The sequence below is a fragment of the Girardinichthys multiradiatus genome, chromosome 6 (genome assembly GCF_021462225.1).
Source record: "Girardinichthys multiradiatus isolate DD_20200921_A chromosome 6, DD_fGirMul_XY1, whole genome shotgun sequence".
NCBI classification, from domain to species: Eukaryota; Metazoa; Chordata; class Actinopteri; order Cyprinodontiformes; family Goodeidae; genus Girardinichthys; species Girardinichthys multiradiatus.
In genome coordinates, this window is record NC_061799.1 from 38911169 (window position 1) to 38936364 (window position 25196).

At 40.2% G+C, this 25196-nt stretch overlaps 1 protein-coding gene across 2 annotated transcripts in view; it reads left to right on the forward strand.

The window, feature by feature from the left end:
* The window catches only part of LOC124870620 (zinc finger E-box-binding homeobox 1-like), an 80328-nt gene extending 56165 nt beyond the window's left edge, over positions 1 to 24163 (forward strand). For both annotated transcript variants that reach the window (XM_047369434.1, XM_047369435.1), the window contains exons 3-8: positions 14263 to 14415; positions 15718 to 15920; positions 16312 to 16438; positions 20091 to 21850; positions 21937 to 22093; positions 22897 to 24163. In XM_047369434.1, the coding sequence (XP_047225390.1) occupies positions 14263 to 14415; positions 15718 to 15920; positions 16312 to 16438; positions 20091 to 21850; positions 21937 to 22093; positions 22897 to 23561 (3065 nt within the window). In that variant the 3' untranslated portion in view covers positions 23562 to 24163. The remainder of the gene's footprint in view (positions 1 to 14262; positions 14416 to 15717; positions 15921 to 16311; positions 16439 to 20090; positions 21851 to 21936; positions 22094 to 22896) is intronic.
* Positions 24164 to 25196: the final 1033 nt, after the last annotated feature.

A 25196-nucleotide genomic window follows, 5' to 3' on the forward strand; every position in this document is an offset into this window, starting at 1 on the left:
CCATGCAAACACCCATTCATACCTTAGGGCAATTTAGAGACACGAATTGACCTAACAGGTCATGTTTTTGGACTGTGGGAGGAAACAGTAGTATGCGGAGAGAACCCATGCATGCACGGGGAGAACATGCAAACTCTACGCAGAAAGACCTCAGGTTGGGAGTCAAACCCAGGACCTTCTTGCCGCAAAGCAACAGTGCTACCGACTGCCCCACCATGCAGCCCAGGCCTCAACCAAACAATAAATATTTATTGTGGTGTTGGATGGTACGCACCGAGAGGTGGGCAACCACTACATTTCTTCAGGAATTTTTTAGGTACGACTTTAAATGTTCATATTTAACTCAGAAAACTGTGGTAATCATTTATATGTGCTGCTGTGCCACAATAACATTTAGTGCAAACACAGAAGATGCTGAGATGTGATTTTAAATCCCCAAATCTTATAAAGTGATAACTTCTGAAGTAAAGGTTGGAGGAACACTGAATTAAGAAAAATATTTTGTCACACTAATGTGTTTATCATACACAAAGTAAGTTCTAAAAGAGGCTTGGCTTTACTTGTAATATTCCCAGTATCTGACTCTGAATTTCTGGTAACTAATTGCTGACAGTGGCCCTCTTTCTAAAAGGTGAAGTTAAGTAAAAAACACCAAGTTCTTAAAATGCAGAGCATCCTGATTTTATGCAATCACATGGGCTCCTGTGAGCGAGATGTATTATGGATGATTCAGAGCCCAGTGGTAGAAGATTGTTTGTGTGTGTACTTTGATCAGATTACCTTTTCCTCCTCCTCCTCTCAGCCTCGGGGACAACCACGTCACCTGCAGAACCAGCTGCTCTTCCCTTTCTGTCTCTTACATTCAGAGCTTCGTCTACAACACCTCATCCTCACAGCTGATCAAACTAGTGTCGGATAAACACGCAGACAAAAGACTATAATCATGTCATTTATCTGTTAAACTCAGACATCCTTCTGGAGGATTTCTTGTCATCTCCTTCCTCCAACTGGTGAAAAACTGCTGCACCGGTCTCAAAGTCATCTCACTATCAGGTCTAAAATATCTTCAAATTTCGTTAATGGAAATTTTTAAAATGACTTAATGGATTTGATAATAATGGCTGAGGCAAATACAACAGAACACTCCTGGTGCTCAAATCCGTAAGGGTCAGGGTTGGACCTCGTTATTGTTGTGGGTTTCATCATCATTCCAGTTTTTTAAATATATCGATTTGCATTCTGGAACAGCTGTTCGCCAAGTTGCCTTGCAGCTTGAAGGTGATGGGTTGAAATCCCAGCAGGGGCCTTTCTGTGTTGATGTTTGCCTGTTCTTCTTGTGTCTGCTTTCTGGTTTCATGAACAGTTAATTGCAGGTTGTACATTGTCCCCAGGTGTGTGTGTGTGTGTGTGTGGTTGTCTCATTAGTCGTATGTGTTAATCCCCTGATGGACTGTCAACCTATCCAGGGTGTGCAGGTACCAGCTCCCTGTGTCCTGAGTGGGTCCAAGCTTGTATAAACAATGGATGGATCTTGTTTTCCTCATCCACGTATTTTGCATCAGCATATAACGAATACATTGATATGTGTATTAAGTATTTGTTTGTATTGTGATGACAGTTGCATCCAATTCTATCTACAGGCTTTTTAGAAGCGTGAGTGTTGACTGGTTTAATAATGACGTACATAAATGTGATTTCTTCATTATCAGTGCGGAGAAGGTGAGGAGCTGTGGGGGAGTTGAGTCAGCTACACTGCTTATTGTTAATCTCAGCAGGCACCTGTCTCTACACTGCACTTCTGCTTGGAGATTAATGCAAAGCAGTTTTAGTAATGAAGTACTTACCATGTTTGCTTTAATAAATGCTTTTGGACCACATGTTGCTCATAAATCTGCCACCCACTGTTCTGTGTCTACCCTGGATGCAGTACATTCTAATCACCAGGGTGCTGTTTTATTTCCACACATGGAACAAAAACTCTTTCCAAGCATGAGGTTAAACCTCTACTAATTAGCTCTGTTAGCTCACTTTCAAGAACACACCTTAAGAGAGCAAGAACACCACAAGCAGAGCAGAACCAACGATTTATTCAACAACAAACCTTGGTGGGTTTTAGGGTTTCACAGTCTCTCAGCGTCCTTTTAATCCTCAATTCTCCGCTAACACCTTAGTCCACAGAAGCACCTGCCATCATCTCGGATGAGTTAGTTACAGCCAGGCGGGAAACATTGGAAAACCATGGAGACGTCGAGAATGTGACACTCAGAGATATTGCTCTGAAGGCTTGTTTCATTGTTGCTGAATAAAGCCTTACATGGTGTGAGCCGTGCTCATGAGAGCTGCTCACTCTCAAACACGCTGTTTCCATATCCCTCTTCACTCAATCCTCCCCTCTGCGGACTCGCAGTGAACAAAGATTTCTTTTTATCCTTGTTCTTCTAGTTGGATTTCTTTTCTTTTCGGTTTCTTCTCCTGTCAATACTCCAAATGCAAATAGTCTGTTGCTGCGTATTAATTATGTTTTAGAGTTTGCACATCCTGTTTGGTAAGCCTCTACTGTAGCATAATCTGTTGAATTATTTCTAACAAACATTTACACAAAGCATTTCAGGTATTGGGCTAACATAGGCTACAAACATGAAGAGTATAACATTAACATCCAAAAGCCAAAATATAACTTAAGTTTAATCTTCCAGACAACATTTTAATCTCTCTCTTCAATTGGTCAAACCAATGTGGACTTAAAACTCATCCTTAAGTTTTTCTGGAATTTCTTTCAACTGAAGCTGCAGTTTTCAGTGGAGGACAACCTTCAGGGTACTGTATGTAGTGCTGTCCTGCCTTGTGACACTACAGAGAAGGCAGGTTTGATACGATCATCAGCTCACTTCTGTAATATTTAATGACAAGCAATGATGGGACATCCAGTGCTTTCGTCTCAGATACCCTCTTACAGGTTCCAAATGCCTTTTCATTTATCTATTTTTGCCAAATTTAGCAATTATGAATGGTTTGTGTTTAGGGAACATTTCAATCAAACCTTTAAATGAACAATGGAAATTAAATCCAAAGCTGCCAAGGCTAACCAATCAAATAAATGAAGTCCAAAGTCGTAACATTATGGCACTTTAGATAAAAGCAATTGTGCAGGCTTTCATTCAGAAACATCTGCCTCAGCCTGGTTGGGCTGTTGTGCTTTCTTCTGTGATTATTTGCCTTGTTGATGGGAAGACCCTGCCCTGACACGTATGTTTAATGTACAAATTCTGCACCCATCTTGAAAGTTTTTAGTATAACATGAATAAATCCAGATGCTGTTTTCTTTTTAGTTGTTGCTCATTTAATCTCTATCATTCTGTGTACCTGTAACCTGTATCACTACACTTGCTGGCTTTGGAGCCACTATACCCCCCCTTCTTTTTTCACATAATGGTATGGGCGTAGCCTGTGACTGGCCGCATAATGAGCCCTTGAAAATTAAATCCCATCCGTACCTGCATGGATTCTCAGCAGGGCTGAGCAGGAGCGACTGAAACTTCAGATCTCCTAGACAGGAATCAGCTCCTCCCGAGTCAAACTAGGAGTCAGTCTTTAGCTCTGACTCATTTGCAACACAACGGTAACGAGAAGTAAAAATTGAGTACATGCCACATTATTTCTTATTTCCCCGTGTATCTTGGCATGTCATAAAATATGTTCTACATGGGTCTTAATGGAAAGAAATCAAGCTCATTTTGTGATATTCCTGTCACATATGAAATATAATTATCATTTATGATCGACTCCCGCTTTGTATAGTGTGTGTGCACTGGGATGAGGGGTGTAAAATGTACTCTGTACTACTGCATCAGAAGGTTAGACACCTTTTGATGTGCCATCATCTTTTTAGCAATACTTAATGATTACCATCTTTGGCTGATGGTTTAATGTGCTATGAGTGTCCCTAAGTAGTTTAATTATTATTGTTATTAGAGTCAGTACGTAGGTCCATCTAGCCTACTGCTCCACTCTACTACCACCGCAATGGTTTAGGATGTAAAGGTGAGGGAATCTTCATCGGCCCAGACAAACAATCTGAGTACCGTAGCATGAGATTATATGAAATAGTTATTGGGTCAGTCCTGCGTAATTGCTGCATCCTTTTACTTAAATTTGCTAGCAGTGGTGTATATGTGTGGAATAATGACATGTCCAAAAAATCCATGGCAGCCTGGTTTAGCTTGAGATCACATTGCATATGCAAAAAAGGCATTGCTGGAACATTATTTTATTTAAGCTGTGTATCCTTATAAGCCGTATATGTGCAAGTCAGATGGCCCATACTATGGTGGAAGAAGTAGGGACTTCAGGACCTCAAAACACAGGATGTCTTTTTGGGGGGAAATCCCTGGTTGCCTATTCTTTATTCTGTTTTTAAGGAATAGATGTTTAAATTGGAGTTTGTTTTTCTGAAATGTCTTGGTCAGATTTTGCCTAAACAAAAACATCACATACAAAAACCACTTAAAGTTAGGTTTTAAATGCCGTTTCTCATTTTTTATTTATTTATTGTTTTTACATTTAAAATAGGGGTGATGTCTGAAACAAATGTCACGTGTGGCATTCAGTAAAGATGGCAATGATTATCAATCCATCCCTTCTTTGGTTCCATGATACTGGCTTCACTTTTAAAGTTGCATGTCTTAATGTAACAGTCAGTCATTTTCTACCGCTTATTCCATAGTGGGTCGCGGGGGAGCTGGTGCCTATCTCCAGCAGTCTATGGGCGAGAGGCTGGGTACACCCTGGACAGGTTGCCAGTCCATCACAGGGCAACACACAAACAACCACACACACACTCATTCATACATACACCTAAGGGAAATTTAGAGAGACCAATTAACCTAACAGGCATGTCTTTGGACTGTGGGAGGAAGCCGGAGTACCTGGTGAGAACCCACGCATGCACGGGGAGAACATGCAAACTCCATGCAGAAAGATCCCCGGTCGGGAATTGAACCCAGGACCTACTTGCTGCAAGGCAACAGTGCTACCAACTGCACCACCGTGCAGCCGTTTTAATGTAACACATTCAACTCAAATAAGGATATTATGAACAACAGAGGGAATTTAAGCCTAGGAGTTTAGCCATATGACAAAACAGTTTTTAAGTTAGTTAGCTTTTTGCCTTAATCATTATCGTAGAAGACCTAAAATCCTAGTATCAAATACCAAAGCAAACCGTCAGAAGTCGATTACTTGCAACATCACTTTGTATATTTTTGATTCTTATGCCGTTAGACCTGACTAAGAGTCTATCGGCATAATTATATCAGCAAATTTAAATTAGACAACCAGAGCAATGTTCATGCATATTTTTTGTCTGTATTAAATTCTTTGTTTTATTCTCTCTACAGATTAGCATAATAGATGTACTTAAATAGTTATTTTTGGTACTAAAATATTGTGTCAACTAAAATTCAGAACATTTAACTAATGGCAAGCTGTCCAAATACTGCATCGGACCCTTGATCTCTCTATTTGGGTGCTGCTAACGGAAAAAATGAGATTGCTGCTGTTTTCGTATTTGTGTTTAAACTCATTGCCATTTGGAATGATGTAAACTCATAGGAATTTGCTTGTTCTTGAAAAATTAAAGGCAGAGGGCTAGACATTTTCCCCATTTGGGTAATTTATCCCCCATAGGTAATTAATTTCAAGCGTAATACAGCTAAGTTAGTCACGTGCTCACGGCTGTACCTGAAGTGTTTCCATCTGCACCTGCAGTAAAAACCAGCCTGTTCCCTCCTTTAGAGAAACATTAACAAACCAGGAAGGAGTTACAGTTTTAGCATGCGGAGGAGCTTTGGTGGTCGTTTAGGGAGAAGTCATGGAAAAGTCATGACAACGTTGCTCCGCTGTAGAGCCGTGGTGGGAAGCCTTGAAACACCTCACCTGATATTTTTGGATTGTCTTTAGTTTCTTTCGTTCGTTCTTTCTTTCCTCCCCGTTTGAGGCGAGAATGGAAAGCAGCTGGTTTGGAATTGATCCTCTGGTGAGAGATTAGTGGGATCTACTCCCTCTGCAGTCTGGGCCGCACTGCAGCTTCAATCCATCCTGCTTTATAAATTCAACACGGACTCTCAGCGACAGGTTCTGGCAAGGTATACAAGTGCAGAGTGTGTGAGACATTGAGGAACTCCTTTGGTGTGTGTGTGTGTGTGTGTGTGTGTGTGTGTGCTGATTACGAATGTGTGTGCACTTGTGTTTATGTTCACTGCACGATTTCCTGTTTTCCTTCCATTCTTACATTATACTGTGTGTGTTGCTGGGTTCTGGTTGTCATTAGTGCTTAGCATTTTGTGAGGCATTATGTGTAACTGTGGGGCATTGTGGGAAAATATGCAGAGAAGTGCAGTCAGCAGGACGAGGAGAAAGTGGGAGGAGGGAGTGAGGCATGTGCATGTGGAGGGGGTATGATATTCGACAGATGCGATGAGACTGTAGAGAAGATTAGATGGAAGAAGAAACCACTGGTTTACAAACAGAAGAGAAGGTGAAGAGAAAGAAACTGAGAGAAGGAACTAAAAGTGAGAAACTGTTTTGTTTAGTTTGGTAGAGTTTGCATGTTTTGCTACAGGAGAACAGCAGTTGTTAACCTGGAAATGCTTGTCAGATAATCAGCTAGATGGGTTTCAGGAAAAGGACTGGTAGTTTTTCCACATGTTGCCATCTTACAGGTGAAACACCTCAGTATAATTTTTTCCATGACATCGCAAGCATCTCTCAGTTGGAATCTTGAAAACATTCAGGACAGTGTTGTAGAGTGTCAGGGCCTTGTTACAGGCCCAATTTCTGTTTCCTTTACGCAGTAAATAGGTCTTCCTGTTTCTAACATTGTCAAGCATCATTGGCCTCTTGCTTTCAATGTGTTTTTAAGTTTGTTGGTAGGAAGTGTAGCCCCTAGACGGCAGTTCTGAGTTAGTGTCTGAATTCAGGCAAACATAGCAAAAACCTTGACATTGTACATTCTCAGAAAAGAAAGAAAATGAGGCACAGCAGTATATGGAGGCTGTCTGGGAAGCAATTAAATACATTGTGGCATGTGAATGGTGAAGTTACACCTATTCTGTCATCAGTCTTCATTGTTTCTTTTGCTGATCTCACAAACTTATTCTGTGCAACACTGCCCCCAAAGTTACTGGTGGTATTGCTCAGTTTGCTGCATATGGGTACCCGTCTGCCCTGATGATGGTCAAAAATATGCACTAAATTATTGAAGACAATGCATAGAAGACTATCTGTCCATGCCTGCGTATTTAACGTTGAATAAAAATGGGCCTTAAGTCTGATTGACAGATTGTTTGCTAATATGACATTCAGTGCAGATGGGTCTGAGCTTCTCATTTCGCACAGCGTAGTCTCATTTCTACTAAAGGAAGAACTTCCACTTGGTTTACAGGATCAGACATGTTGCTATGGACATAGACAAGAACCCATTGGGTGCAGAACCAATGCAGGTGACAACAGAAGCTCTAGCTTCACCCCTCGCTCTCCGTCTGGTTGGCAGAAGCACCACACAGTTGTTTTAAAGCTGGGTGTAAAACTGATAGAAAATCAGAGGAATAAGTGTAAAAAGTCGAAATAATGAAAAGCTGTTGAGCTCACGACTACATGCATGGTTTAATAAGAAACAACTGCTTGTTTTTTTACTAAAGAAAAATAAACTAGGTTGCTGGGGAGCTAGTCAACGCAGAAACATGAATCACTACCAAAACTGTAGGAGCCTTCAGATCATGATTGCACATGGTTTATTCTACAGGCATATTTTCACTTGTTTACTTTCATAATAATGTTTAATTATTGTGTTGACTTTATACAGCTGTAGCGCTCTTTATGTAACATCTGTACGCAATCATTAAAGCCCTGTTTGTCATCAGATGCATCAACACTGAAAACAATATTTAAATTACTCTCCAGACCAACTTATCAATCTTTTTAGCAGCAGGGGACTTCGATAGTAAATCTATACATGCTAGAGAGACACATCCTTGATTCGTGAGGCTGGTTAAATGCTGTCAGGAGAATGAATAAAGACATGAAAAAGTGTTGTCTGTGTCTGACACCTTGAAATACAAAAACAATCAGAATACCCCCCCGACTTGTCTGCTTTCAGAGGGTCCTGTGTGGAAAGTTGTAAGTAGTGAAAAAAGTAGGGAACTTTTGTTGACTTGTTGTACACATCTTTCCAGCACTTAAAGAGTGTTGAATACAGATCCAGAAACATATAATACTTCATTTATAACAATATTTGTAAAAAGCAATGTTTTCTCCGTGCAGTATTTAATTTTTCTTAGCTCTAATTTAACAGTCGACTCCAAAATTTTACCAACCAGTGCGGTGTGAATGTTTGGAAAATCATAAAGTAAGCATGAGCCTGCAGAGGCTCTGTATTTGCAGTGGTAAACCCCTGGTCTCGTCATCCAGCGAGGAACATCAGCGTGAAAAAGGGTAGCACTGGTGTAGCTCTTTTTTTGCTCTAAACAGCACCTCACTGGTGGCTAGGCTTCGTCTCCAAACACAGCGCATTATGTTGATCCTTGCTTGCTCACCTGGCTGTCTCCTCACTAATTCAGTCGTCCATGACACCACATCTAGAATCTTCTGCACATCATTAAATGTATGTTCTAATTTCCAGAGGAGCCAAAAGCAAAATAGACAATCCCCTTAAATGTTGAAACACTTACACAAAAAGTAAAACAAACCAATCTCTATTGCCCATCTGTCCCTCTGCATCTGACAAATCTAGATGATATTCTGAATTACTGCTAACATATCACTCTTCCTCACTCTTGTTTGCAGGAAGCAATTTATCAGTTAGGTGTGCCTCTAGATTTGAATCCTACTAGTGTAGCAAGTGTCATAATCGTAATTGTACAATCGATACAGGGGTTTATGCTGGTGGGATCTGGGCTTTAAGGATGGACCCTACTGCTGTATTTATTCACACTGAACAAACTGACAAAGAACATCTTTATCACGCATTTCAGTGCCGTAACTTACAGAAAGTAAAGTCTAGCTCTGAAGCCCCAGTTGTACAGAAATTGTGAGAAGAGTTGAATAATTGAATTTAGCCTAGTTAAGTTTTGGACATAAATATGAACAGTATAACATAGTGGCACACAGCAGTGAGAAGTATACATATTTACAACAAAAACTCTAAAGTTGTCACAGTTTTACACTTTAGATCAGAGGTCGGAGTCACATATTTGTGACCAAATATAATAATGTAGCAGAGTTGTGTTTTATAAAGATTATATATATATATTTATTGAATATCTGCAAAAGATTGGAGGGATATTGTTTTTTTTTTGTCTTTTGGCTGCAAACATAAATTCCTACTTCTTTATTTTCTGAAAATATGGAATATTCCATTTAATAACATATTGTCATGCTCTTACTCTAAAAGTGTGATGTTTTCCTTTCTTTTTAAACGTAAAATAGTAACAGTGATTGTAGTCCTTAAATTTATCACAAAACAAGCTAATTTTGCATACTAGGCATTTATTTAATCAGGTAATCTACATGTATTACATTTTTTTATTATTTATTAACAGTTATTTATGTGTTAAATAACCAACCAATACTTTGGGGGTTTTTTTTAAGCTTTGTGTACACTTTGCATCTCTAGGCAAATTTTATATAATGAGGGGTGAGGGCTAAAATGGCTCTTTGGATCAAAGAGGTTATTGACCCCTGCTTTAGACTTATATTCCCACCATTCAACTAAGTCAGACTCATATTTCGCACCAGTTTTTACCATAAGAACAGGTTACGAGGACATGCGACAAGAAGTGTTGTATTGAGTCTTTAAATTTATACTTAAGGGTCAAAAACATGTTGGTTTTGAGGTAAACAGAACAGACTAGATAAAGACTTTAGGTAGAAAAGAGTGGCGGTAATAAAGGAAGTTAGATGTGTGAGTACACTGAAGTAAAGATGGAACCCTGAAAGGTAGACTGAGTGAGTCTCAGAGGGAAAAAGAGATTTAGAAAGTTCTTGGATGAGATCATGGGAAGCTAAGATTTGTGTTTAAAACAGGGCTTGGCCTGAGCCCACCTCTTTATGAAGGCTCTTACACAGAGCTCAGTGTAGACTGGTTGTTTTTCTTTTTATCACTGGTTGTGTGATTGCAGATCCCACACACACACACACACACACACACACACACACACAGCTGCACCTCTCCCTGACACAGCTCAGCAGGAAGAGGCGTGGCCTTTAGCTCCAGTACTCCCTACATTTTGAATGCTTCATTTTTATAGCAGCAGTGGTCACAATTTCACTTCACTGCTCGTTATCAGTGTTTTCATACACAGAACGTGAAGTAATGTCTGTCCCAGTTCCTTTTTCATCGGCTGTTACAGACTGCAGTTTGTAGTCAAAAGCAGGTCTTTTTGAAGCAGCGTGTGGAAAAATGCAGATGGTTGGGATCTATTCAAGAGCAGCTAAAGCTGTTTATCAAAAGCAGAAACTATTTACAGAAGTATGATTAAAATATATATAAAGTGTAGAGACCAGATGTTTTCATTTAGCTGTCTGGTTTTTAATGTTTCTGGTCTTAGAGAAAAAGGTAAAATGAAAGGCAGGTGGACTAAGTCTGTCTCATTGCACTAAACCCATTTCCTGAGGATTGTTTTCAAAATAAAAGCTCAAATTATGTAGCGATCTGCTTTATAAAGTGTTTAAAATGCTTGGGATGTACTTAACACTTTCAGAAAATGTCTAACTTATACTAAATATGCAGCACGCCACTGTTTTCTTATTGTGAACACATCTTGGAACAGAGCAGTTGAGCTTAGCAGCACATCCGGTCTCATCGGGTCTCAGAGGTCACAACAGGCCAAAGACCTGATCCAAAGCTGTGCATGTGGTGGAAAGAAGGCATTATATAACACACAGTCTCCATACTATCTTAGTTTTTCTCCTTAACGGTTAGCTCCTGCCACAGCCAGATCAGATTATTTTAGGTTATGTATCTACAGGTCTTCTCAAAATATTGGCATATTGTGATAAAGTTCATTATTTTCCATAATGTCATGATGAAAATTTAACATTCATATATTTTAGATTCATTGCACACTAACTGAAATATTTCAGGTCTTTTATTGTCTTAATACGGATGATTTTGGCATACAGCTCATGAAAACCCAAAATTCCTATCTCACAAAATTAGCATATTTCATCCGACCAATAAAAGAAAAGTGTTTTTAATACAAAAAACGTCAACCTTCAAATAATCATGTACAGTTATGCACTCAATACTTGGTCGGGAATCCTTTTGCAGAAATGACTGCTTCAATGCGGCGTGGCATGGAGGCAATCAGCCTGTGGCACTGCTGAGGTCTTATGGAGGCCCAGGATGCTTCGATAGCAGCCTTTAGCTCATCCAGAGTGTTGGGTCTTGAGTCTCTCAACGTTCTCTTCACAATATCCCACAGATTCTCTATGGGGTTCAGGTCAGGAGAGTTGGCAGGCCAATTGAGCACAGTGATACCATGGTCAGTAAACCATTTACCAGTGGTTTTGGCACTGTGAGCAGATGCCAGGTCGTGCTGAAAAATGAAATCTTCATCTCCATAAAGCTTTTCAGCAGATGGAAGCATGAAGTGCTCCAAAATCTCCTGATAGCTAGCTGCATTGACCCTGCCCTTGATAAAACACAGTGGACCAACACCAGCAGCTGACATGGCACCCCAGACCATCACTGACTGTGGGTACTTGACACTGGACTTCTGGCATTTTGGCATTTCCTTCTCCCCAGTCTTCCTCCAGACTCTGGCACCTTGATTTCCGAATGACATGCAGAATTTGCTTTCATCCGAAAAAAGTACTTTGGACCACTGAGCAACAGTCCAGTGCTGCTTCTCTGTAGCCCAGGACTGGGGAATGCGGCACCTGTAGCCCATTTCCTGCACACGCCTGTGCACGGTGGCTCTGGATGTTTCTACTCCAGACTCAGTCCACTGCTTCCGCAGGTCCCCCAAGGTCTGGAATCGGCCCTTCCCCACAATCTTCCTCAGGGTCCGGTCACCTCTTCTCGTTGTGCAGCGTTTTCTGCCACACTTTTTCCTTTCCACAGACTTCCCACTGAGGTGCCTTGATACAGCACTCTGGGAACAGCCTATTCTTTCAGAAATGTCTTTCTGTGTCTTACCCTCTTGCTTGAGGGTGTCAATAGTGGCCTTCTGGACAGCAGTCAGGTCGGCAGTCTTACCCATGATTGGGGTTTTGAGTGATGAACCAGGCTGGGAGTTTTAAAGGCCTCAGGAATCTTTTGCAGGTGTTTAGAGTTAACTCGTTGATTCAGATGATTAGGTTCATAGCTCGTTTAGAGACCCTTTTAATGATATGCTAATTTTGTGAGATAGGAATTTTGGGTTTTCATGAGCTGTATGACAAAATCATCTGTATTAAGACAATGAAAGACCTGAAATATTTCAGTTAGTGTGCAATGATTCTAAAATGTATGAATGTTAAATTTTCATCATGACATTATGGAAAATAATGAACTTTATCACAATATGCTAATTTTTTGAGAAGGACCTGTATATTTTTATCATTTAGCTCATGCATTGTCGTCATCTTCAGCTGCCTCCAAACTCACCCCAAGTGTTCTTGGAGCACACACAGAGGGTGTAAAAGGGTACTGTGACATTTCATCTTGATGGATCATAGTCTACCCATATGTCCAGGCAGCTTTGCCTTTGCTGACTGGAATTATTCTTGTGTGCTGGTTTCCTCCAGTGAGTTATATTGTGACTCCCTGTGCCAACTATCTGTTCGGGTAGTTCATTTAAATGTTTGAAATTTCCCTCCAAGCACACAGAAGAAACACAGATCCTGTTTCCAGAAGAACTGTACAGGATATGTGTCACATTAAAATGTTTCTTTTTTTAATATATATATATAAATATATATATATATATATTTTTTTTTTTTTTGCGGCACTAGAGGCCTTTATTTATTTATTTATTTTTGACACTAGGTAGACAGGAAAGAGGGCAAAGAGAGGGGGAGACAATGGGCAAAGGTCGCCAGAATAAATCAAGAGAGGTGCTCTATTTAAAAGGAATCACAATTATTTTGGTTAATGTTAAAATCACAATTAATTTCAGTGTATTGTGTGATCATCTAGGGCAGAGATTGTGATACGGATTTGAGGAAATGCAGTCCTATCCCAGACTTTAATGTTTACGAGATGTTTTCACTTCAAACTCACCGTTTCATGCTAAACAGATCAGGTAAACCTACATGTCACTGTATGCAAAACTAACGTCACTTCAAAAATAGTAACAATTTCATTGAAATGAAAACTCATCTGCCTTACTTGAGAGGGTTTCTTCTCTTTCTTGTTTTGAGGAGAGACTAGGAGAAATGGACCTCTGTGTCACATCATATTTATACTCCAGGGAAACAGGAAGTCTTGGATTAGTAATTAAACGTTCTAAGCCTCTCTGATCTACTTTAAAAAAGACATGTCAATTAAAAAATCGTTTAGTTAAATTTTTTATTGTTTTTTTACAGGTTTCACAGATTTTGGGACAGGTGGTTTTGTAAAAAACAATTATTAACATGGGATATTTTAAATGTTTAAATTGATTTTTATTGTACAGGAGTGATGACAGTTTAATTATTGATAGAACGAGTGCAACAAAACCCTTGTTTTCTTTTTATAATCAGAGGGTAAAAGACATCATTCTGACTTTTCTCTCTTTCAAAAACATTTTATTTTGACAATGACAAGCCAAACAAACAGGTTTTTTAAGTCACTGATGATGTGAAACCTGTCCCTAATTTTCTTTTAAATACCCTCCTAAAAGTTTCTGATTCTTGTAAGTTGAAAATAAATAACATTAGACATACAAGGATTAGAACCTCATCGTTCATCTTTGATGTTCAACTCAGGGAATTTTAAAAAGTCATTTGGCGCTCCCTAGTGGTGGTCCTTGAAATCAACACTAAATTAGGACTGAATTATTCGATTTTTGCAGAAAACGTTTGCCGGAAAGTATAGATATGCTTACAGATGTCACCTGATGTCATTCTGTAATAATACTAAAGTAAATAATTTATCGGTTGAAAAACGTTACCAGAGGTTATGCAATCAAGCACAGAAACAGGAGAAAGAACTCAAAACTTTTTTATTTCAAGGATCATGTCTGAATGCTCTGTATAGGTAAACTCTGCTGCTGAAATGATCCCCATCTGTGTGTGTTTCAGTGAAGGAGGAGTGTGTGTCGGAGGAGGAGGAAGAGGAGGTGAAAGACACTCTAGTAGAGAAGATTCTCCAGCAGGGAGACACAGCCATCATTTATCCTGAGGCTCCAGAGGAGGAGCAGAGTCCAGCTGAGACAGGAGACGCAGATGAAAACGGTAACAAAGCACTGCTCTGTTTGACTGCATTAAAGTCCTGAGATTTTATTGTGTAACAGTTTGTTTAACTTTCTGTTTCATAACATAAAAATACCAAACATTTTGTTCCAAAGCAACTGAAACTTCTTCCAGCTGAGTTAAACACAAAATGATGAACTGAGTGACTTTTAAAGACTGTCAAAGTATATGGATATATGAAAACAGAAGCAGTGTTACGGACCTGGAAAAGAGTCTCTTCAGACATTTATAGTGTTAACCTAAACAGAAGACAAAGGTAACGGGACGTTGAAGAACTGTTGACTGAAGGTTATAGCCTTTAACCTCTGCAGCTGTCCAATCAGTGCCTGAAGTGCATCTGAAGGAGACAGTTAGTTCATAGCAGTGTGGGTATTCTTAAATCATTTGTAATGTTGCATAAGGAAATAAACAGGCTTTTTAGTTTATTGCCCAAAAGCCTTAACAAGGGAAATGAATCAGCTTTCGTGGAAAGTTCTATATTTATATTTAAAAGCCATCTTTTACTTTAACCTCAGACAGTTTTAACATGTTAACCAGCAGTATTTTGGCTCCTGAGGAAGTTAGATGTTCAGGAAATTAAGATGCTCGTTATTTTCTTTATTGTATTAATATCTGTATTTTTCAAGTCTGGTAATTTTGTCCTTGTCTCAGTCTGAATATAATGTCCCCAAACTTTGGTAGTTATGTTACAGGGGCATCGCTGTCTGTCTTCAAGAAGCTGTTGAAGAGCTAGCTCTTTAGAGAGCATCTCCTATCCTAGCACCTACCTGACCCTCTACTGAACTCTCTCCTTCTACACCTCCCCACTATTGCTCTCTATTTCCACTCTGTCACTTCTGACTAGTGGTCTTCCTTCTAAATATTTTATTCTTAGCTTTGATGTTAACTGCATTGTTATATCCTCCTTTGTAAGTCGCTTTGGATAAAAGCATCTGCGAAATACATAAGCATATGTTTTATGCATTTGTTAAAATAAAGAAAAGATTGGGTCTGGTTGAGATGCCAAGCAAAGCACCAGACCTGCGATTTCTTTTTTTTAAAACAGAAATCACAGATCACAAACCGTACTTTAGGGATTCGTCATTTTGTAGAATAATTCAGTCCTTGACAGATTATTGAGCTGATTTAAGTTATGCAATATGCTAAACAACACTTTGAAATGGCTTTTTACTGGCACACTTCTGCTCTGTCTGGTTTCATGATTGGTGGAACATATGCAGCTGCTTCAATCAGATAAAGAACGGTAAACCTCAAGAACTTCTCACTCTGTTTCCTCCTCGTCAGGCACGCCCGACAGCCTCTCCCAGCTGCACATTTGCCCGTACTGTTCTCGGGGCTACAAGCGCAACGCCTCCTTGAAGGATCACATTAAGTATCGCCACGAGACCAGCGAGGACAACTACAGCTGCTCGCAGTGCAGCTACACCTTCACCTATCGCTCGCAGCTGGAGAGGCACATGAGCCACCACCGAGGCAACAGGGAGCAGGTAACACCTCGCAGCCCGAAGGTGTCAACCGACACGTTTTAACAAGGCCACAGGGCACCACAGTGAGACTGAAGTCGGCTCTAAAAATCAACAAACAACCACCTTTCTGTCCAACGCATGCTTCAAATAAACTCCGGGCCACTTCTGGATCAGCAGTGATAATTTTATTCACTTCCAAATCCCACTTTCGCACGTTTACCTGTGCAACATTATAAATTTGCTAATTTCCCTCATATGTCTCATAGACTCAGTAAAACAACATCCTAAAGTTTTTGTTTGTTTATTCTTTACTATTTAATCTAGTGGTTTTACAATTTAACAATTCTAAAATGCAAGATAAAGTTTAGTTTGTGCAAATGTATTCCGAAGACACTTCTGTTTTCTGTCTCAGCGTCACGTTTCCCAGTCCACAGCAGGATCAGGAGGAACAGGTGGAACCCGCAAGTTCAAGTGTACCGAATGTTCAAAGGCCTTCAAATACAAACACCACTTAAAGGAACACCTGCGCATTCACAGTGGTAAGGAGCTCACAAACAAAGAAAGACTGATTATGCCTGTTAGCAGCTACTACAAATTACTCTAGCATTCTAAACAATTAAGCTCAAAATTATTGCCATCATAACCCTGGTAGTTTTAGGTTTAAAGGGAGCTTTTAATTTTACCAACATGTTTCTTCTTACTGGAAGCAATCTTGACGTTTTGGAATGAGCCACCCAGAGTCCCAAATTGAACTAAAAATTAGGGTAATGGATAGGAGGCCTTCCAATCGCAAAGTAGCCAAAATATCAGTGGAAACATACAGAAAACTGACCAACAATTAAGGTTTTGATTGCTGTAAAGCCCATAAAAATATTAATTTTTTTATCTTAATCTGTCAGATGTATGAATTTTGTTTTGCTCAACTATACCTCAATAGAAGCATGACAAACATATCAGGAGTTGTTTATGTCATCAAATATAATGGAAAACATTTCCATAATGCACAGTAGCATTCAGGCAGCTTCTATGGTGCGTTCAAGACAACAACTCGTACACTGGACACTACATATCAAAACACAGATGAGTTTAACTATTGTTCATATCAAATATTAGCGCTTTCGCTTAAACAAATCCCAAAGAACAAGCTTGACCGTTTAAATGGCTTGATTGTTTAATGGTTTTATTAATTGACTTACTAAATTCAAGTCTATCAATTCTATATTGGACAATTTTTGAAAGGCTAGAACATTAATAACATAAACTTATTGTCATAAAATGTGTGTATATATATATATATTTTGTTTTTGTTTTGTTTGTTTCGATTGAACCGTACCATAAATGTACTGAAGCTGAGGTACACTGTGAACTGTAATTTGTGCACCTACACTACTAATGATTATGCACACTTAAGAATGGAACCTTAGCCTGAACAAGCGCTGTAGGCGTTGCTGCAGTATTCTTCGAAAACACAGGGGGCAGTATACTAGATAGCCAGTGGAAATGTAGTAAAAGAGAGAAGAAGGGCTTAAAGTGAACGTGTGCACCATCGAAAACATTTCTTATCAAAATGATTGTGTTTCTTGCAAAGTTTCAGATTAGTAAGAGGAAATAATAAAGAGGAAACCGTTTTTTGTTGTTGTTGTTGTTACGTGAAGCGCTTCTCCTCTCTTACATTTCCCACTGGTTATCTAGCATACTGTCTGCCTCTTGTGTTTTTGGAGAATGCCGCAGCAACGTCAACAAGTATAAAACGTCTACTACAGCGCTTGTTCACGGAGTCCTGCGCAACACCCAGAAGTGCCACTATAACTGACCCTTAGCAAACGTGCGCTTCTGGCGTCAGTCGCCGTGATTGAGTACAGAAATAACGAGGTTTAAACCAAGAGTTTTTCTGTGCTAATATAAATAAGGAAAGCGTGCAACATTTTCCGTTTTTATAACAATCCACCCCCAGCGTGAGTGGAGCTCGCCAAACAGGAAGAACAGCAAGATAGCCTGAAAACCCGTCCGTTTTTTACACAGTTTAATATAAACACAGAGGGGAGGGACTGTTGATGAATGTTAGACTTTAGACAGCCAAACTGTAACAGTCTGGAGGACGAGCTTTTTAATTACAGTTATAAAAGCAATGCACTTCCTCTTTAGACTCTACTGCTAACCGTTGACGAATTATCAGAGTTCCATAAACAGGTGTTACTTTACTGGAAAATGCTCTATGTACATAACTACTCGCCACACTCCTCTATCATATGGAATAACAGATTCATACTACATCGCAATAAATCCTTATTTTATAAGGATTGGATGGAGAAGAATATTTGGTCTATTATACACTTAATGGATGCTAATGGTTGCATGTTAAATTATGAGCAATTTTGCGCAAAATATCAATTCCTTCCCTCAAAAGCTGAATTTACCAGATTATTTAATGCCTTGCCAAAACAATTTATTAATCAGATAAAAAATGTAATAACATATAGTCCGATGACTACACAATTACCCAAATTATCTATTAATGGAATATCGTTCACTGACCCAAAATTGAATAACCACACAATTAGAAACTATCTAAACGAAACTTTATTCCCCGGGAAAATAAATAAAAATAACATTCTTTGCAAGTTTGAAAAATAATCAATTGAAAGGTTAAGAACTCTTTATTTAAAACTCCCCATACAACCAAAAGCTAAAGAAACACACTGTAAAATTTTAAACGCAATCTATCCCTCAAAAGAACTACTAAGGAATCGCTTTAAATCAATGACAATAAATGTTCATTCTGTGAAAATGATATAGAAACGATTGACCATATCTTCTATGAATGCAATCAAACCAAAATATTTTGGAATTGCTTAGAAAGGTGGATCAAATCAAAAATTACACGTCCTGAATCTATTTCTAGAGATATGGTAACTTTTGGAGTGTTATTAAAAAACAAAACAATAGAACTCTGTTGTAACCTAATATTTTACTTGGCAAAATTCTTTATTCATAAACAAAGAGTGCTGAGATCATCCGCAGTTTTTGACATCTTTTTATCTGAATTCCAGTTGTATTTGAAATCTCTAAAATATATTGAATCATATGAATACCTGACTAAAATATTAATGGAACTGCCCACCGATGTATATCAATCCTAACATATCAATCCCCTTGTTGCTATTTTAGTTATTGTTTCATTATTATTAGTGTGTATGTGTGTGTATGTGTATATGTATATATATTATTATTATTATTATTATTATTATTATTTCTATTTTTATTTTTTTTTCTCTCTTATCAATAACACTTTGTTTTTCCATTTCGAGATCTGCCTATACTATGCCCTATAAGAATTGCACTGTTGCTGTAATTGCCTTACTTGTTTGTGCTACTTTGTTTAAATAAAGTAAAAAAAAAAAAAGTTGACGAATACAGGTAGATTTCAACTGCAGCGCCCTCTTCTGTTCAAATTACGAATTACAGCGCTTCAACTGCTCAAACGAAAGTTGGTAACATTAATAAGAGACAAACTGGCTCAAATTAGTTACATCAAGTATTAACAATACTGTACTATTAACATTATTATACAACATAATGATTATTGTGTATGTGTCTATAAAACAGCCATCGTAAAACCCATATAGTTAGTAGCACTAAGAAATATGGTGAATACACTAAATATGATTTGTTAAAACCATTTTCTCATCTCTGGTAGGTAGTTTCCCTGTATGTATTTATGAATAATGTAATACATATGTTTTCGTTTTAACAAGTGGTACTATTTGTTATTTCATAAAGAGTTTGAATAAAGAGTTGAACAATTATTTTTACATTTTCTTTGTAAAATTGTTTACCATCTTAATGTCAGTGTACACACAGATATTTCTGAACATAATCAGCAGAGATTATGTCTAACTGATCATGGTTGGCCACCTGGACCAAAAATGCCTTTTTGTCCCAGTCCAGCCCTGGCAAGAAGTGCGTGTCTATATTCAGCTTACACAGCAACTAAGGGCTCAGATTAAAATTGTGGAATGGATGGGTTGAAGAGGACCTTTTACTTCTGTATAGTACCCCGATATTATACTAGAAGGAAAACAGTGCTCTGTGAATCAAATACAATTGAATCGACAGACTCAATAATGGATGAAGAATCTCTCCTAAAACAAGTTTCATCATGTATGTCTTTGCCATCTTTGACTCTTCCAGGTGAGAAGCCATATGAATGCTCAAACTGCAAGAAGCGATTCTCCCACTCTGGCTCCTACAGCTCCCACATCAGTAGCAAGAAGTGTGTGGGTGCAGCACCGCAAAACAGTGTGACTGTAACGGTGGTTAAGACCACATCTCCAAGCACTCAGACTAAACCTGTTGCAATTGCCCCAGCACGAGTGACTGTCAAAGAAAAGACTGAAAGTAAACCCCTCCAGGAGCAGCTTCCCGTCACCCAGATCAAATCCGAACCTGTGGAATACGAGTGTAAGCCGGTCATGGCGGCACCAGCAACTTCAACTGGGAGCAATGGAGTGGTGAACGGAGGGACTGCGCAGCCGGCGGCAGCAACGACTACAACTCTCCCTCAGAGTCTGGCCATGGTCGTACCAACAGTGGGCCTCGTGTCACCAGTCAGCATTAATCTAAACGACTTGCAGAGCGTGCTGAAGGTGGCGATGGATGGAAACGTGCTCAGACAGGTGCTGGGTTCAGCCAACGGAGTAGTGACGCAGGGGAAGCAGGGAATTGTAGTCCAGCAACCACAGCAGCAGATTATTAGTCTGCCTGCTTTCGTGGATCACGATGGTACCACAAAGATAATCATCAACTACAGCATCAGTCCTGCAGCTGGCACCAATGCCACCACCCTGCCCACGCCGCTTGTCATTAAAAGCAACCCTCCCCCTGCTGTCACCACTGCAGCTGCTGCTGCCCCAACACCAACAAAAATAGATGAACCCCAAACACCTGAGGTGACAGACCTCAGTTTGAAGAAAAAACCAGTAACGGAGCCCAGTAAAGACAAACAGATAGAGGCAACAACTCAAGAAGCTGTGAAAGAGTCAGAATCAGCTAAGATTCCTAAATCCAGCAGCACCAGTACTTGTTTATTGTGTGACGACTGCCCCGATAACCTGGAGGCACTGCATCTCCTGCAGCATCGCAAAGCAGCCAACGGTGAGGCCGTGGACTCGGCTGCGTTGGACCCATCCTTTGCCGCTCTGCTCAGTGAAGCCGGCGTGATGCTGGAAGAGCCGCCAGTGGACGACCTCCTCTCGCTCCTTAAGACCTACTTTGCCACCAATGCCAATCCCAGTGAAGAGGAGCTTACAAAAATCTCCAAGTCTGTCAGTATTCCTGTGGAAGTGGTCAGGAAGTGGTTTAACAAGATGAACTCTGGGAAAAACCTGAGCATATGTCACTCTGAGATTGCAGATCCTTCAGAAGAGACAAAAACCACAAATTGCTTCTCAGAGGACACTTTAAATAACAAAGAGAACAGCAACCAGGAAGAACCTGACAAAGGTCTGTCACGCACCAGCTCCCCGTCAGACTCTCTGTCACTCAATGGACATCTTGTTATCGTCAAAAGTGAACCGGAAGACCCAGAGGACGCAGACTCTCAAGCAGAACCTCTGGATCTGTCCCTTCCCAAACACGAGATTACACCATCAGAAAACAGAAACACGCCTCCTACGAAGCAGCAAGAACAGCCTCTGAACCTGACCTGCTTGAGGAATGATGGTCAAACCCTCTACGTTACCACACCTCAGACCAGCAGCCCTATCAACATTGTCACTGCCGCCCAGCTGCCAACCTTAGTGGCCATCGCTGGTCAGGGAACAGTGGGCTGCCTCAGTGCCATCAACACCACCACAAAACGCACCATCCTCATCCCCCAGCTCACCTACACCTACGCTGCTACCGCCGGAAACGCCACTGGAGCCAAGACTGTTGTACTGAACGGCCATAAGGTTGGTCCTGTTACCACTTGTCTCATGTCTCATGTCCAAACTGCATTTCTTCTGTTGTTATTAAGGGAACGTGTTCTGTTCTGCAGGAGAAGCGTTCAGAGAGCAACACTGATGGGGCCTCCTCAGCAGAGGAGCAAGAAACAAAGAGGCGGAGGCTGGAAAATGGCGTTTATCCCTGTGATCTGTGCTCCAAGGTCTTCCAGAAGGGTAGCTCGCTGCTCAGACACAAATATGAACACACAGGTATTCACAGACACTTACAAGCACTTTGATCACTCAACTGTCAACCTAAAAACAGCTTTTTTTCATTTCCAATAACCCAGCTAACATTATAAACACCCAGTACCTGGGATAACCTTTGAACCTTTTCACTTTTAGTCATGTTACAGCTCCAACCTTCACTGGGTTTTGTTGGGATTTATATGACAAACACAAGTAGTGTTCACCTGTAAAGTACAAAGAAAATTATTCATGTTTTTACAAATAAAATCTGAAAAGTGTAGCCTGCATTTGTATTCAGCACTTCTAAGTCAGGAGGAGGAAAGTCTAGCAGCTTTTGAGGAGCAAGTTGTTAATGAAGATTAGGTCTGGACTTTGCGTGGACCATTTCAACACATGAATATACTTTGATATAAACCATGCCATTGAGGCTCTGGCTGTATGTTTGGGCTCGTCGTCCTGCTGGAAGATGAACCTCCACTCCAGCCTCAAGTTCTTTGCAGCCTGGTTGCCACTATGTTTTAACAAGAGTTACCATGGGCCTCTTGTCTGCTTCTCTGATTAATGCTTTCCTTTCCGAGCGTTTCAGTTTAGGCGGAGGGCCATGTCTTGGTAGGTTTGCAGAGCTCTGTGAGATCACATAAAGTCTCAATAAAATACAGTGAAGCTCATGGTTGGAATGTGACAAAATAAAAAACAAAAATAGTTCAACACAAATGTGATGTTGTAAACGTTATACTTCTACAAGGACTGCAAAGAAAAAAGTCCCCAAAAATATATTTCTAGGTTTTGGTAGCATTTCCTTCTGACTCTTATTTCTCCTGCAGGAAAACGGCCCCATGAATGCACCATCTGCAATAAAGCTTTCAAACACAAACACCACCTGATCGAACACTCCAGGCTGCACTCTGGGGAGAAACCCTACCAGTGTGACAAATGTGGCAAGCGCTTCTCTCATTCAGGCTCCTACTCACAGCACATGAACCACCGCTACTCCTACTGCAAGAAGGATTGGTCGATCCTGGGCTCCGGCTTGGGGCCACGGAGAGGTCAGCCGGAGCTCGGCAGCCCCGGCGGTGGCGCTCTGTCAGACAGCCGGACCACGACCCCACAATCCCAAATGGACTCGGACGAGAGGGAGAGTGAGGAAGAGGACGAAGAGGCCATGTGTGTGGACGACATCCGGGTAGTACAGGTGGATGATGGCGACTGTGAGATCTATGAGGGTAACTTTGATGACGAGGAGGAGGAAGAGACCGAGACTGGGCAAGTGCAGGTGCAGGTGCAGGATTTTTTTTGTGACGTGGTAGAAGTCGAACTGGGGAACGAACACTTGGAGAACAGAACGTCGGAGGGAAAACATGAAGAAAAGGAGGAATCTGCAGGTGTAGTAGCAGAGAAAAAGCCAGACTGTGAAGCAGAAAGAGACAAAGTTATCAGGGAGGGTTTGGACAGCAACGAACTGTCAAAGGAAGTGGTGACCAACAAATGAAGGACAGCTCTGAATTGTTGGTCATCAAAGTGTTTTTAGTGAAAAACCACATCAAGAAGCAGCAAGTCTCAGAAGTTGCCTAATCTTAACGGTCCACTACTGTGTACAAAAACCCTGGTGTGCCTGAACTTAAACAGAAAAAAACAAGACAGTGACTTTTTTATTTGTGAAAAATGAAATATTCATGTTTTAAAAAGTGTTTATAGAAGTACAGATTTGAAGTAGTACCATCTATCATATTGTTAGACTTGTTACTGAGACTTCCCAGGTCCTTTTTTTTTTTCTCAGCCAGTCAGTGTTACTAATCTTGTTTCTGTTTGAAAACATTTTAACCTGTAAAGAGAAAGATTTCTATACCTTTTTATTGCCAATGAATTTTCCTAAGTCAGTATTTAATTGAGTTCTACGAACAAAAACCTCTGCACTACAGTATTCCTAGTTTACCTATGGATACATGCCTCATGCATTGTATGCCCTTCAGTGTTATAAATGTACGCTAGCTAGCAAGATGTTGTTTGTGTTAGTGTTAGTCTTTGCTAGCTAGCATTATGTTTGTTTTCAGTTCCGACTGTTAGCCTTAAGGAAAACAAAGTATTCCTGGGGAGGGGGTTGTGGGCGGGAACGGGACGGGAACGGGACGGGACGCGACGGGGGAGTCTGGGGTTGAGAAGACGGCTTCTGTTTGCCATAACCAAATTTGTCCAATCAGGGAAGGAAAGGTCACAACCTCAAAGCCAGCATCAGTGCTTCTGTTTTGCAGCCCATTCCAGCTTGGACGGGCTGGAGTTTTGAGAACACACCTCTGCCTCCAGGCTCGGCTTTGGGTCCAAAACACACACGCTCAATCCTACCAAGCTTCTCCTGCTTTTGGTTTGACTTTATTTTCCGTGTCAGTGTTATATCAGCTTATATTTGAAGTTAAAGTGTATGTGAAGGACCAGGTTGTTTCCTGCTCCACCCCAATGCCTCCAGCCTTATGCAAGACCTGTGTGCTGTTAAAAGTGCCATTGAACAGTGTTATTTCTTCTTCACATGTAGCCAGTATTATGTTCCTCTCTTATTTACACAGGACCCATGTTGCCTAATGTTTGTTAACTCGCACAGAACAGCTGACTTGTCACAATTATAAGATCTTTATAGGTATTTTATGATGCATCAACTCATCAAAAAATATTTTATCTAAATGTGCGTTTTTTTTTCTTTGCAGATTAAAATTATTTTGTCTTTAAAACTATGAAATATACTTATAATCAATTGGGAAAATACAGTGAAACAGTACACTAAAAAAGCTGCTCACAAAGTAACTAAGCAGCTCTGTGACTGAATAATTTAAACCCATTCAGAACTGATGCAACATGTTTGACTTTTCCTTATAGACTGAGAGACATTTTAACTTTATAAACCTCATGAACAAGGATGGGCCGGTTACCATAACAACATATACTAAGGTATTAACATTACAGTTTAAAACCACTACAGTTATCTGTCATACCTTTCTTATTGCTTCAAGTCATTTTAATGAGATGCCAGGAGAAGTGCTGGAATGACCGGACGTATGAACGGTGCGACTAAAAATTTTAGCCGTCCACCCTCCACCACCTGCTGCTGCGTACTGCCAGTGAGCTGGCTGAAAGA